The 13,025-nt window shown below is 43.6% G+C and overlaps 1 protein-coding gene across 1 annotated transcript; it reads right to left on the bottom strand.

Annotated features, from left to right (window-relative positions):
* Positions 1-7,746: 7,746 nt before the first annotated feature.
* On the bottom strand, positions 7,747-12,458 carry LOC113446161 (tubulin alpha-8 chain-like). The gene is made up of 4 exons (XM_026715719.2): positions 12,416-12,458; positions 9,712-9,860; positions 8,468-9,148; positions 7,747-8,060 (listed from the first exon to the last, which is right to left on the bottom strand). Exons 1-4 carry the CDS (start codon positions 12,441-12,443, stop codon positions 7,767-7,769), a joined length of 1,152 nt encoding a protein of 383 aa, XP_026571504.2. The 5' UTR covers positions 12,444-12,458; the 3' UTR covers positions 7,747-7,766.
* Positions 12,459-13,025: the final 567 nt, after the last annotated feature.

The raw sequence follows: 13,025 nt of genomic DNA, 5'->3' as shown, positions 1-13,025 counted from the left end.
GCTTATCTGGGTTTTGGTGTCCTGCCAACTGTGTATGTCTCGTTATCTTTTGGAAGTCTGAAAGTTATTATCCTGGTCTGTCGTGTTAATTACTTCAGCGTGGTTTGTGTTGGTTTTTTTAATTTCTACTTTATCTGTATTTTGGGTTCGGATTGCATTTCTTCTTCTGCATTTCTTTGTGATCACATGACTCAGGAACAGTGCAACTGTCATAAATACATGCCAGTTTCTAAGTGTCCGAATTTTTACCATGTGACTATGGGGATGCTGCAACGGTCACAAGTGTGAAGATGAGTCAGAAGTCACTTTTCTTAGTGCCGTTGTAACTTTAAATGGTTGTAAGTCAAAGACTACCTGTAATAGATATAGCCCTGGTTGCTGCATTTGAAAAATAATAGAAGTGGAAAACAATGGAGCTGGGGGGAAAAGTGAAAAAGAAAGTAAGTACTGGACTCAAGAAATTACTAGAATGTTTGGGACTTTTTAGTTTAGTAGAGAAGCCAAGGAGAGACGGGATCAAGAATTATAAAATCATGCATGGCATTGAAAAATTACAAAAGGAGATTTTCTTCATTCCTCTTGTTGACAAACTAGAGCTGATATAATGGTTGGCACCCGTATTCACGAGGGTTCAGCATTGGTTTTGTAAATGAACACTGGCAAGCTCTGTGTATCATTAATGAAGAGACCGCCCGCAATTCATTGGTTACAGAAAAGCATTAAAAAAAGAAACTAGGAACAATATGCTCAAATGTATGTTAGGAGTATATTGACTGTTGATGTGAAATAGTTCAGTTGCTGGAAGTCTTATAGCCCATTTCTTTCTTCTAATAAAATCTTGCTCAAGACTGCCTTTGAGAGATTTAACTTGAAAGAGGAAATTACTTTTGGTTTTGGGCAGATAACCAAATGGTTAAAGCAACAACAGCTTTTTCCAGCCTTATGGGGCTGGCCAGGAAACTACTTCCAATCCACTCCAAGATTTAACAGATGGTTTTATAACAGAGCCCTCTTTTATGTGTTCACAACCATTTTGAATCATAGAACTTGCATGTTTTTTTCTATGAAAAACATTTACTTGTCAGTTTTTCTTTGCAATGTGATGTATAGGAGCCTGACATATAGATTTTAAGCCTAATTCCTCTCTGTATATTGTGTTTGGGTTGATCCATTGATGTTTTAGTACACAAGCCATACAAGTAAGATCTGTACATTCAACCAACTCTGAAAAGAAATGCATAACTAGTTAAATTCAAGTAGTACCATCAATTTGGAGAACAGTTTAGATCAGGTTCTTGACCAGTTCTTGAAAGCTGTTGGGAATCATAGTTACATACAATGTAGTTTACCATTATAGTTATATTCCATCATCTGGAAGAACATGAGTAGAATTCAGAGTTGTCAGAAGTAGTTTGGTCTGATCTACCAAACTTTTACAAGACTCTTGGATGTTTGGGAAAAGTAAGTTACCCTACTCAACTGGCCACATATGCTAACAAATCAGAGGTATTTTTTGTGAAGGTGATCCAGGTGTGAAGCAGACTTCTACTAAATGAGAAAGTCTGCTTAGGTTTGTGCAGCATGCCCACACTAAACAAAAATAATGTTTGGTAAGTGTGAGTATATAGTGACTTTAATCCAGGGGTGGGATTCTACAGGTTCTCACCTATTTGCTAGAACCAGTTGTTAACTTTCTAAGCAGTCCGGAGAACCGGTTGTTGGAAGAAATCTTCTTGCATTCTTGGCAGTATGCCTAGACTTACTGTCGCCAAAGGAGTTTTAGTCTAAAACTGGTGACCATTCAAAGTTACAATTGCACTGAAAAAAGTGACATGACCATTTTTTCACACTTATGACCGTTGCAGCATCCCCACTATCATGAGAGGCCAGGCGAGGAGAAGCACCCCTTGATGTGAGTAACGTCGAGTTGGCCATGCCCACCCAGTCACATGACCAGCAAGCCAGACCCATCAACTAAGCCACGCCCACAGAACTGGTTGTTACAAAAATGGAATCCCGCTCCTGCTTTAAGCTTCATAGTTTGAAAATTGTTTAAGCTTTTCATGAACCTATTCAATTGTAGTTTATTCTATAAATCATAGCCTACGGTTTAGTGCAATGTACAGAGCCAACCAGTATGTCTTTTGCACTGTATCTGCAATTCAGTTTCTTAAGGTTGGCAACTTCAATATGTGGACTTCAATGCCCTGAATTTCCCAGCCAGCCAATCCATTTGCTGTCATTTCAGCAGAAGAATGGGGAGTATCTCCTCATAATGGCACAATTTAATTTACAAAATTTGAGATTGCACATAGGCTGCCCATGACTAACATGGACATACATTTCTAGCATTTTTTTCTATTTCACAAGAAGTAGTGAGTAAGAGAGTTTAGGGAGATGAACCTGTGTTTTTCAACCTTGGTCATTTTAAGGCAGAAGTCTCCAAACATCGCTGGCTGGAGAATTCTGGGAGTTGAAGTCCACAGGTCTTAACATTGCCAAGTTTGGGGACCCCTGTTTTAAGATATATAGAATTCTAGAAGTTGAAGTCCATACATCTTAAAAGTGGCCAAGGTTGACAAAGATCTTTATAGATCAGCCCAACATGAGTGTTTCTTATTTGATATTCTTATATATCACTTATGAGTGGCCAATGTCTGGAATACTCTACCTGACTCTGTGGTTTCCTCCCCAAACCACAAAAACTTTAACCTTAGACTGTCTACTATTGATATCACCCCTTTCCTAACAGTTCTCTAGGGGTGTGTGCATAAGCGCACCAACGTGCCTACAGTCCCTGTCCTATTGTTTCATTTAATTTTTCTTGTATGTATCCATTTGATGTGATCATAACTATGATTATACTTATACCTATTATCTTGTAAGCAATTGACAAATCAAATCAAATCAAATCTATATATAACACGCTTTAAAGATTGTGCAGCAAGATGCAGAAAATCAGTGAGTTTTGGGTGCCTCTGAATTACAGGTAGTCCTCAACTTATAACCACAATTGACCAAAATTCCTGTTGCTAAGCAAGATAGTTGTTAAGTGAGTTTTTTCCCTATTTCTTTAACAGATTTCTTTAACAGATAATCAGAGTTGGAAGGGACCTTGTAGGTCATCTAGTTCAGTGGTCACCAACTGGTGGGCCAGGGACCACTGGCAGGTCAGGGACCACTAATGATCCGCGAGAAAATTTTGGTGGTCTGTAGAGCAATATCCCCCCCGCAAAGCAATTAATCCAGGCTGCACAGGAACACAAGGCTGCGCTGCCCACATGGCCCACCCACCCGCTGGCCCCCACCCTTCAGTCGAGTGCAAACCTTACCTTGAGTAGAGCCACATGAGCTGGAACTGGAAGGTAAGACCAACAGCAGGGGAGGGAAATCCACCATAGGGTGGCTTGCTGACGTTGGTGGGAAAGTCGGTTCCATCTTCCAGAGCTGCAGTAGTCACAGGACTGGCCCTTTGGGAGCAGCTGCTCCTCCACCTGGGTGCATCGGCCTGCCATGGACTGGAGGAGGAGCTGCTCCGGGATGACCAAAGGGCCAGTCCTGTGACTACTGCAGCTTTGGAACATGGAACCGACTTTCCCACCAACTTCAGCAAGGCTCCGACAGTCAAAATTCATATTAGTGGTCCGTGAGATTTAAAATTATGAGTTTGGTGGTCCCTGAGGTCCAAAAGGTTGGCGACCCCTGATCTAGTCCAACCCTCCCCCGCCCAAGCAGGAGACCCTACACCAGTGGTGGCTAACCTTTTGGGGCTCCTGTACCAAAAATTGTGTGCATGCTCGCTTGCGCGCACTCGCATGCCAGCACCCAGAAGGCAATGCGCATGCCCCCAAGCCCCCTGCGCATGCACGTGTGATCCCCTCACGCATGCTGCACGTCTCTGCAAATGTGCGCACATCTCCCATGCACCCCCGCATCCTGCACAAGTGCACCAGATACCCAACAATCAGCTGGCAGGTGGACAGCACAAGCGCATGTACAGTGGGGCTCTTCCGGGCGACCTCTCGCGTGTTGGCAGAAGTGGCTTCGTGTGCCGCTTCCGGCACGTGTGCCATAAGTTCGCCATCACGGCCCTACCCCATTTCTGACAAATGGCAGTCCAATCTCTTCTTGACCTTTCTTGCCCCATTTGTTAAGTGCAAATGGGGCAACACTGCAGTTAAGTTAGTAACACAGTTGTTAAGTGAATCTGGCTTCCCCATTGACTTCGCTTATATTGAAGGTTGCAAAAGGTGATCCCATGACTCCAGGACACTGCAACCATCATAAATACGAACCAGTTGCCAAACTTCTAAATTTTGATCAGGTGACCATGGGGAAGCCTGCAGCGGTCATAAAAACGGCCATGAGTCACTTTTTTCGGTGCTGTTGTAACTTTGAATGGTCACTTAATGAACAGTTATAAGTTGAGGACTACTTGTACAATTCCAAACAGCACTATGGTAGTTACCATGTCTCATGTGGAGGGAGGTGAAAAGTGTAATTCAGCCACACCAGGAAGGCCAGCTTTCCCCAACCCTAACCCACAGCCTTTACTCTGAACTGATCTTACACGAGTTAATTTGCTTGTGTTTGACTTATTATATTTAGCGTGTGGCATGTGTTAGCCAGGGATCACCAAGGTGGCTGGCTGCCTCTGTGAAAGGAATTTTTTGGGGCAGTTTTATCTTTACCTGCATGGGTGGGACACCTGATTGCCGGTAGGCAATGGGGGAGGTTCCTTTCTTGTCCCTCCGCAGTTTATTCATCTGACTGGAATCGAACTGCCACGCTCCCGACCTCAGCGGTGCACGGGCCCAGCATCTTACCACTTGAGCCACTGCGGCCTCCATGCTTGGCTAATTTGTATAATAGATGTTCTCTTGGCTAAGCCCAGCACTATATGTACTGTATTATGCTAAGAGCAATGTGAACCAAACATTCCATTGCTTTGCAATAGATATCAGTTGAGTAAGTTTCTGATCTAGCAGCCTATTATTTCCTCTTATTGTTAGACTTGTTGACTGTGGCTGTTGGGAGTTGATGTTTAGCAACATCTAGCACAGAGTTTCCCAACTTCAGCAACTTTTAAGATTGTAGACCTCAACTCTTAAAATTCACCAGCCAGCATGTTGACTTAGAGTGCTATAGTTCATTCTGCTCACACACATCCCACAGCCATTATATTAATTAATCACAGGAATTCAGGCTCAGTGTCTTAATTGCTGTTGAGTGGTCCTCATGAAATTGAACTGTTAATGATGTTGTGTTATGTAACCCAATGGCTGTCCTTAATTTAGGACTGCGCTGTAAAAAAAATTTTATTTCTCAGGAAGCCCCATCAATCAGCTCCAGTTCCTGGGTCTTAATGCTCAGCAAGAGCAGATGTCCTTGTTCCCCAAAACAGGTGTCATGCCCTTGTTGGACGAGGAGGAAGATGAACAGCTGACAGGGAGTGGGAATGTGGTTCCGTTGGCTGTGGAAGAAACTGGGGAAGGACAAAGTCCGGCTGGGCAGAGCAGGGAAGAGGTAGAACAAGGGAGAGGGAATTCAGAGGAAGAGCCATGGCCACCCCCTCTTCATCCTAGGGCACGCAGGAAGGAATGGAGAAGAGCGCAATGTGGATTTCGTGGCTTATAGGGGAGGAAAAGGCCCTGATTCCCTTCATTAGCCACACCTGGGAAGAAAGTCTAAGAGATATGCAGGCTGCATGCAGCAGCTGCTGGGAGCAAACATGAGTTTAACTTGGGTTGACCTTGCTTATCTGTGTTCCTGGCATCTTTCCAACTGGGTTGAGTTATTGCCGTGCCTTCACATCTGAAATTTTTGCCCTGCCAAACTAATTACCTCATTTTACCTTGATTGCACTTATAGTTACAGTTTTTGTTGACCATATTTTGGACTTGATTCTCTGCAGCCAATGGCTGTTCTGTTTTTCTCCAGCCAGAAGGTAACCTGGACACTGAGGGTAAAGTTGGAGCTAATAAAGAGACTCTTATTGATTAACTGACTGTGTTGTCTTTGTGCGAGGCCCTGGCTCATCACAACAGGGAAGAAGCTGGCTAGGAAGCTTCCACAAGACCCCCAAGTTGGAGTCATGCACTGAATTAAGTCATGCTTGCTTGAGGCCTTAGATGATATGGGATCCCATCCATCATGACTTAAGATTATGCAGGTAGTCTATTTATGACCAGTCACTTGGCTACTGTTTGAAGTTGCAATGCATCTTACCTAAGGGATATTTATGACCCAGATTCAAAGTTCCAACATTCACCCCATGTTCACATGACCACATTTCAAGTGCTTGGCAACCGGGCTTCATTTATAACATCTTGTGATCAGATGACCATGTTTAATGAAGGTTTTGCTGAAAACTGGTATTTGCTTATGGTTTTTAGCAAACCCACACCTAGGTAGAGAAAACCATTGGTTCAATTCACCTTGGTGTTTGCTTAATGACCACGGCAAAAAGGGTTATGATTGAATCACTTTACAGCCATCATGGGCAGGCTCCATTACGGTCATTGCTTGTGGACTACTTGTACATTAACTAACTCAAAACACAGTTCAAATAATGTTAAACATATTCTGGCTTGCTCTAGCTCAGGGGTTTCAAACTCAAGGCCCGCGGGCCGAATCCGGGCCACAGGGTACTTAGATCTGGCCCACGGGGCCAGCCAGGAAATATCAAAGGACCGACCCACACTACTTCCGCTAGCAAAAACAGAGAACTGTGGGGGGGAGGGGTTGACCCTGTTTTTGGCGTAGATGGCCTCCTGCAGCACACTGCCAGCCAAAACAGGGTGCGTGGGACTATGGGCAGCCCCTGCACACCCCATTTTCAGCCTGGACAGCCTCCTGCAGCACTCTGCTGGCCAAAACTGGGCATGGGGGCACGCCCCATTTTGGCCAGCAAGGTGCTGCAGGGGGGGGATTCGTCCTGTCTCCTCCTCACCCCAGTTGGCCCGCAGAGGACAATTACAATGCTGATCCAGCCCTCCAGGAATTCCAGTTTGACACCCCTGCTCTAGCTTGTTAGAAGAGGAAGGTTTCTTCGTTAATTTTCACTTCTTTAGCCAGATCTGGTTGATATCCAGGAGTGGGATTCAAATTTTTTAACAACCGGTTCTGTGGGTGTGGCTTAGTTGGTGGGCGTGGATTGGTGGTCATGTGACTGGGTGGACATGGCTTGATGGTCATGTTACTGGCTGGGCGTGGCCAACTCAATATCACTCACATTGAGGCACGCATCTCCTTACCTGGCCTCTCGTGACTGTGGGGATGCTGCAACAGTCATAAGTGTGAAAAATGGTCATAAGTCACTTTTTTCAATGGTCACTCCACACAGGCAAAGTACCAGCAAAGGAGGGGAAAAAAAACTCCAGAGAAGTTCCAGAGACAGGAGGTCTAGTCCTGCCAAGAATGTAATAAGGGTTACATACATAAGGGAGAGGCAGTTTCTGTAAGCAACCCCAGAATGTTTCCTTCCTGCCTTCCTTACAGGATTAGGCCAGTAATTTCTTCTAACAACTGGTTCTCCGAACTGCTTAGAATGTTAACAACCGGTTCTAGCAAATAGATGCAAACTGGTAGAGTCCCACCCCTGTTGATATCACATAAGATGAACCCCTGACCAATAAATATTTGTAGGCATGAATCATGCTCTAACCACCCACATAACAAGTCTTCTTCTTAGAGGTCTACTAAATGTTTCTTTTTTAAAGAAAATTAGAGCGGAGACAAGTTAGTGCGGAGAGAGGAGCAAACTGTTAAATTTCCTCGCTGCCAAGAACCGAATCAAAGGAATCAGTCGCCACTTCCTCATAATCTTTCTCCAATGCAGACAAATCCTCTCGAGCTTCTACGAACTCTCCTTCTTCCATGCCTTCGCCAACATACCAATGTACAAATGCCCTCTTTGCAAACATGAGGTCGAATTTGTGGTTCAGCCGTGCCCAGGCTTCAGCAATGGCTGTAGTGTTGCTAAGCATGCAAACAGCACGTTCTACTTGGGCAAGATCTCCTCCAGGGGTCACGGTAGGGGGCTGATAATTGATGCCAACCTGGTGGGAAGGGAAAGAAGAAAAAAAGCCGAACAAAACAGTCTCTTTGAAACACAGAAAAAAAAGGCCAAAGGGGTGCATTACCTGATTTTTGAACTAATATCAGAGACAGTCATTGGTCCAAATTATCCATGTCTATCTATGTCCTTTTTGAATCCACTACATCTCTAGAGTTAAAAATATGTGTGCGGCATTGGGAGTTAGAAGCAGAAAAGCAGTCTTGTCTTAGATGAGAAGCGTCCGTAAGGAGTACTTAAATTTAATAAATCAATTTATTAAATAAATAAGCCCCCTGGTCCAAAATCACAGTCACTAGTTCTTAGCCTTCATCTACTCTTATTTTTACTGTTACTGCTACCTACTGGTAGTTAAGAGATCCTGGCAGTTTTTAATTATTTGTTCCTCACCTTGAAGCCAGTTGGACACCAGTCCACGAACTGGATTGTTCTCTTGGTCTTGATAGCAGCGATTGCGACATTGACATCTTTGGGCACCACATCTCCACGGTAGAGCATGCAGCAAGCCATGTACTTGCCATGGCGGGGGTCGCATTTGACCATCTGATTGTTGGTCTCAAAACAGGAGCTGGTGATCTCGGCCACAGAAAGTTGCTCGTGGTAGGCCTTCTCAGAGGAGATGATGGGTGCATAGGTCACCAAAGGGAAGTGGATGCGAGGGTAGGGCACCAGGTTGGTCTGGAATTCAGTCAGGTCCACATTGAGGGCTCCGTCGAAGCGCAGGGAGGCAGTGATGGAGGAGACAATCTGGCTGATAAGGCGGTTCAGGTTGGTGTATGTGGGGCGCTCAATGTCCAAATTACGACGGCAGATGTCATAGATGGCCTCGTTGTCCACCATGAAGGCACAGTCAGAGTGTTCCAAGGTGGTGTGGGTGGTCAGGATAGAATTGTAGGGCTCCACCACTGCTGTGGACACTTGAGGGGCTGGATAGATAGCAAATTCCAGTTTGGACTTCTTGCCGTAATCCATGGACAAGTGTTCCATCAACAAGGAGGTGAAACCTGACCCTGTGCCTCCTCCAAAACTGTGAAAAATCAGGAATCCCTGCAGCCCTGAGCAGGTGTCAGCCTAAAAATAACATCACAATTTAGATATTTATTTTCTACATCCATTTTATTTTTTTTACATTTTTTGATTTCCCGACTGAATTCTAAAGCAGTGCTCTGGAAGAATTTGATATGTACTGCATATTGACTAACTTTAACAAATCTGTGTCAGTGGAAATCCTGGAGGTATGTTTCTATTCACTTGCCAAACATGACAAGGAGAATCTGTTCTCTTTTTCAAACTAGAAGTCTGATAATCTCTCTTTAATTCAGCTGCATTCTATTTACTAAGACTGAAATGAAAACAAAGCAATCTAGGAAATGTTGCTAGATGGAAAAAGACTCTTCCATTCCTTGAGGTAGGGTGGAGTCAAATGTTTGTTACTATATCTTGACCAGGCTTGAAATTTTGGACAATCACAGAAGTGTGCAAAAAAGTCAAAATAGGGACCTCTTTGTTGCTATAATGGCTGTTTTGATTTTTGCAGCTTGTATCTGGTTTCTCTAACAGAAATTCCACTGGTGCCTGATGACTGTCTTCTTGAACCCTTTCCTTGGGTCATTTTCTAATTCTTTTTCCCTTACCAGTTTTCGAATGCGATCCAGTGCCAACTCAATCCTGTCTTTACCAATGGTATAGTGACCACGGGCATAATTATTAGCCGCATCTTCTTTGCCAGTGATCAGCTGTTCTGGATGGAAAAGCTGGCAGTAGGTGCCAGCCCGCACTTCATCTGTAAATTTTAAGAGATACGTTTTTTAAACTTGGTGTCCTAAAAAATATGACTTGGAAGATCAGAGGCATACATTTGAAAAATTCATATCTACGAGTCAGAAATGCATTTCAACAGAGATAGCAAAATACTGATATCCCAAGGACTCTAAGCTATGGATGAATACAATATAGTGGTCTTTTAGTTGTGGGTATAAGAGAATTTTCTTTGAGATTCCCAAGGTCCAACATACATTTCCAGGTACAAAAATATAACATGTTTTAACAATGTTGAACTCTAAATATATATTGACTACCAAAACTGAACAGTAGCACTATGTGTGCTTCAAAAATTATTTGGAAGAATTGCTGCATACCTTGTGAGAGTACAAATAATGCCAGCACCATACACAAGTAAGGTTATAATTATCAAGCTGGCAGGCAGAATTTTGTGATGTAAGCCCTGCCCCTTTTAGGTTAGGGTTATGCCCACCATCTTGGCAGTTTGTAGGTGCCTTGACTTTTGATTGTCACAGCTTACAATGGAAATTCCAGGCTTTGTTATGGTCATAAATCGAGGAGTTCCTGTAATGTGAAAGATGTGGTAGTTCTGTGGCTTTAGACCAAATGGATTTAGGCTTTCAAAGATGATGACAAAACCATATACTGGAGCTGTCAGTTAGTATTTATATAGATAAAAATGGAATATGGTGGAATGTAATCAGAGGTTGTAGGAGGGAGGGGCTCTTTCTCACAGGGCAAAGAGATAGCAGAGCTTGGGAAGCCTGGTAGGCAGGAAGAGAGAAAGTGTTGTGGCCTGTCAGCTGCCGGCCCTCCAGCAGTGAAATCAGAGGAGGAGAAGGAGCCGTGGTAGTCAGAGTCAGCATCCAAGCAACCTGAGTGCTCCGGGGGGAAGAGGGACTGGAGAGAGAGACAGAGACAGAGGCAGAGCCTGGGCTGTCAGTCAGCCTTCAGATGGAGATTCAACAGCCCCCAGGTCTGGAAATGGTAGATGAAGAAGAGGAGGAACAGCTGGGTCCAGTGCCTGATGCACGAATGTGCAGACAGCAGAGGAGAGGAGAGCAGTGGAAATCTGTGGGTCGATCCTTGAGAAGGAAGAGCCATTGATAACAGATAACAGATAATCAGAGTTGGAAGGGACCTTATAGGTCATCTAGTCCAACAACCCCCACCCCCAAGCGGGAGACCCTACACCATTTCTGACAGGTGGCAGTCCAATCTCTTCTTGAAAGCCTCAAGTGATGAAGCTCCCACAACTTCCGAGGGCAAGCTGTTCCATTGGTTGATTGTTCTCACTGTCAGAAAGTTTCTCCTTATTTTCAGGTTAAATCTCTCCTTGTTCAGTTTCCACCCATTATTCCTTGTCTGGCCTACAGGCACTTTAGAAAATAGCTTGACCCCTTCCTCTCTGTGGCAGTCCCTCAAATACTGGAACACTTCTACCATGTCTCCCCTGGTCCTTTTCTTCTCTTCACTAGACTAGCCATGCCCAGTTCCTGCAACCGTTCTTCATATGTTTTAGACTCCATTCCCCTAGCGAAGCCCCACCTTAGCTCTAGGGGATAAAAGGCAGGGGGCGGAGATGAATAGGTGTGGCATACTGGACTTCTTCTGGTCAGACTTTTGTTAACCTGAGAAAGAAACTTTTTTACCGGGGCTGCTGGCACTCCTAATAAAAGAATTTTTTGAGTTCACTTCAGAGGGTTTGTCATGTTTGGGGTGCTGGGTCAGAACAGAAAGGTTGAACCCCACTAGCAGTTCACAGAGTACATCTGTAGTTATTACAGATAATTGTTTTAGTCTGGCAAGATTCTGTCTGTAGGTGTATAGCAATAAAGGAATACTCAGCAGTAACTCTACATGTTGTTCTTGATTTGTTGATAGGGTTCACACATTGCACTAAATCAAGATCCAATAATTTAACCTGAAAAAGCCCCAATTAGTTGGGTTCCTCCATCACTTAGCCTAAAACCATAATTTGCCAACAATGTCTGGGATTAGAATAGAATAGAATTCTTTATTGGCCAAGTATGATCGGACACACAAGGAATTTGTCTTGGTGCAAATGCTCTCAGTGTACATAAAAGAAAAGATACATTTGTCAAGAGTCAAGAATCATCAAGTACAACACTTAATAATAGTCATGGGGTACAAAAAGGCAATCAAATCATACCAGGAAACAGTCAATATAGATCGTAAGGATACAAGCGACAAAGTTACAGTCATACAGTCACAAGTGAGCGGGGATGGGTGATAAGGAGTGATGAGAAGATTAATAGTAATAGTAATGCAGACTTTGTAAATAGTTGGAGAGTGTTGAGGGAATTATTCGTTTAGTAGAGTGATGGCGTTCGGGGAAAAACTGCAAAAAAATATGAAACATGATGAGCTCCAAATTAACAACCATGCTATGGCATAACATTACACATAATCCAATTTCCTAAATCAAATTAAGCCACATCATTGAACCACGGGGTGGGGGTGGGGTGGGGAATCAATAATATTAGTCTACAGAAAGTCATGGAATTTGACACAAGGCATGTTCCTTTGACTCACCAACTACGGTTTGCTCCAAGTCCACCATGATAGCCCGTGGCACATGCTTTCCGGTGCCTGTCTCTCTGAAGAAGGTAGCAAAGGAGTCATCATTATTGAATTTGTTATTCTCAGCAAAGGTGCCATCTGGCTGGATCCCATGCTCCAGGCAGAAGAGTTCCCAGCATGCATTGCCAATCTGAACCCCAGCCTGGCCAACGTGAACAGAGATGCATTCACGCTGCATGACACAAAAAGTATAACATTTAGATGACACATAACACATTATTTTGTGCCCTTCCTCTGGAATCCCTTAAACTAAGTTGCATGCACATAGCTTTAGAAAAGGCTAGTTAAGGATTTAGTATCCAAATACAGCCACATGAGCTGAGCAAATCTACAAGTGAATACATGCGATATGACTGATTGCTGGAAATTGATCATGTGGTGATGGGCCCTGAAAACATAAATGAGTGAATTTACATACCACATGTATCTTTGGTTTATTTAACTGTTTAGTTAAATAAGCCATAATTGATTCAATTCACACAACGTATTAAACTATAATGCATGCCATGTTTTGCTGTTTGAAATGTCCATAAAATTCAGTCCCTGGGATTTGAACATCATG

This window comes from Pseudonaja textilis, chromosome 5 (genome assembly GCF_049901715.1).
Source record: "Pseudonaja textilis isolate UNSWEBS1 chromosome 5, rPseTex1.2, whole genome shotgun sequence".
In the NCBI taxonomy this organism is placed as follows: Eukaryota; Metazoa; Chordata; class Lepidosauria; order Squamata; family Elapidae; genus Pseudonaja; species Pseudonaja textilis.
Note: the sequence above shows the minus strand (reverse complement) of the source record. Positions and strands in the feature narration are given on the sequence as shown.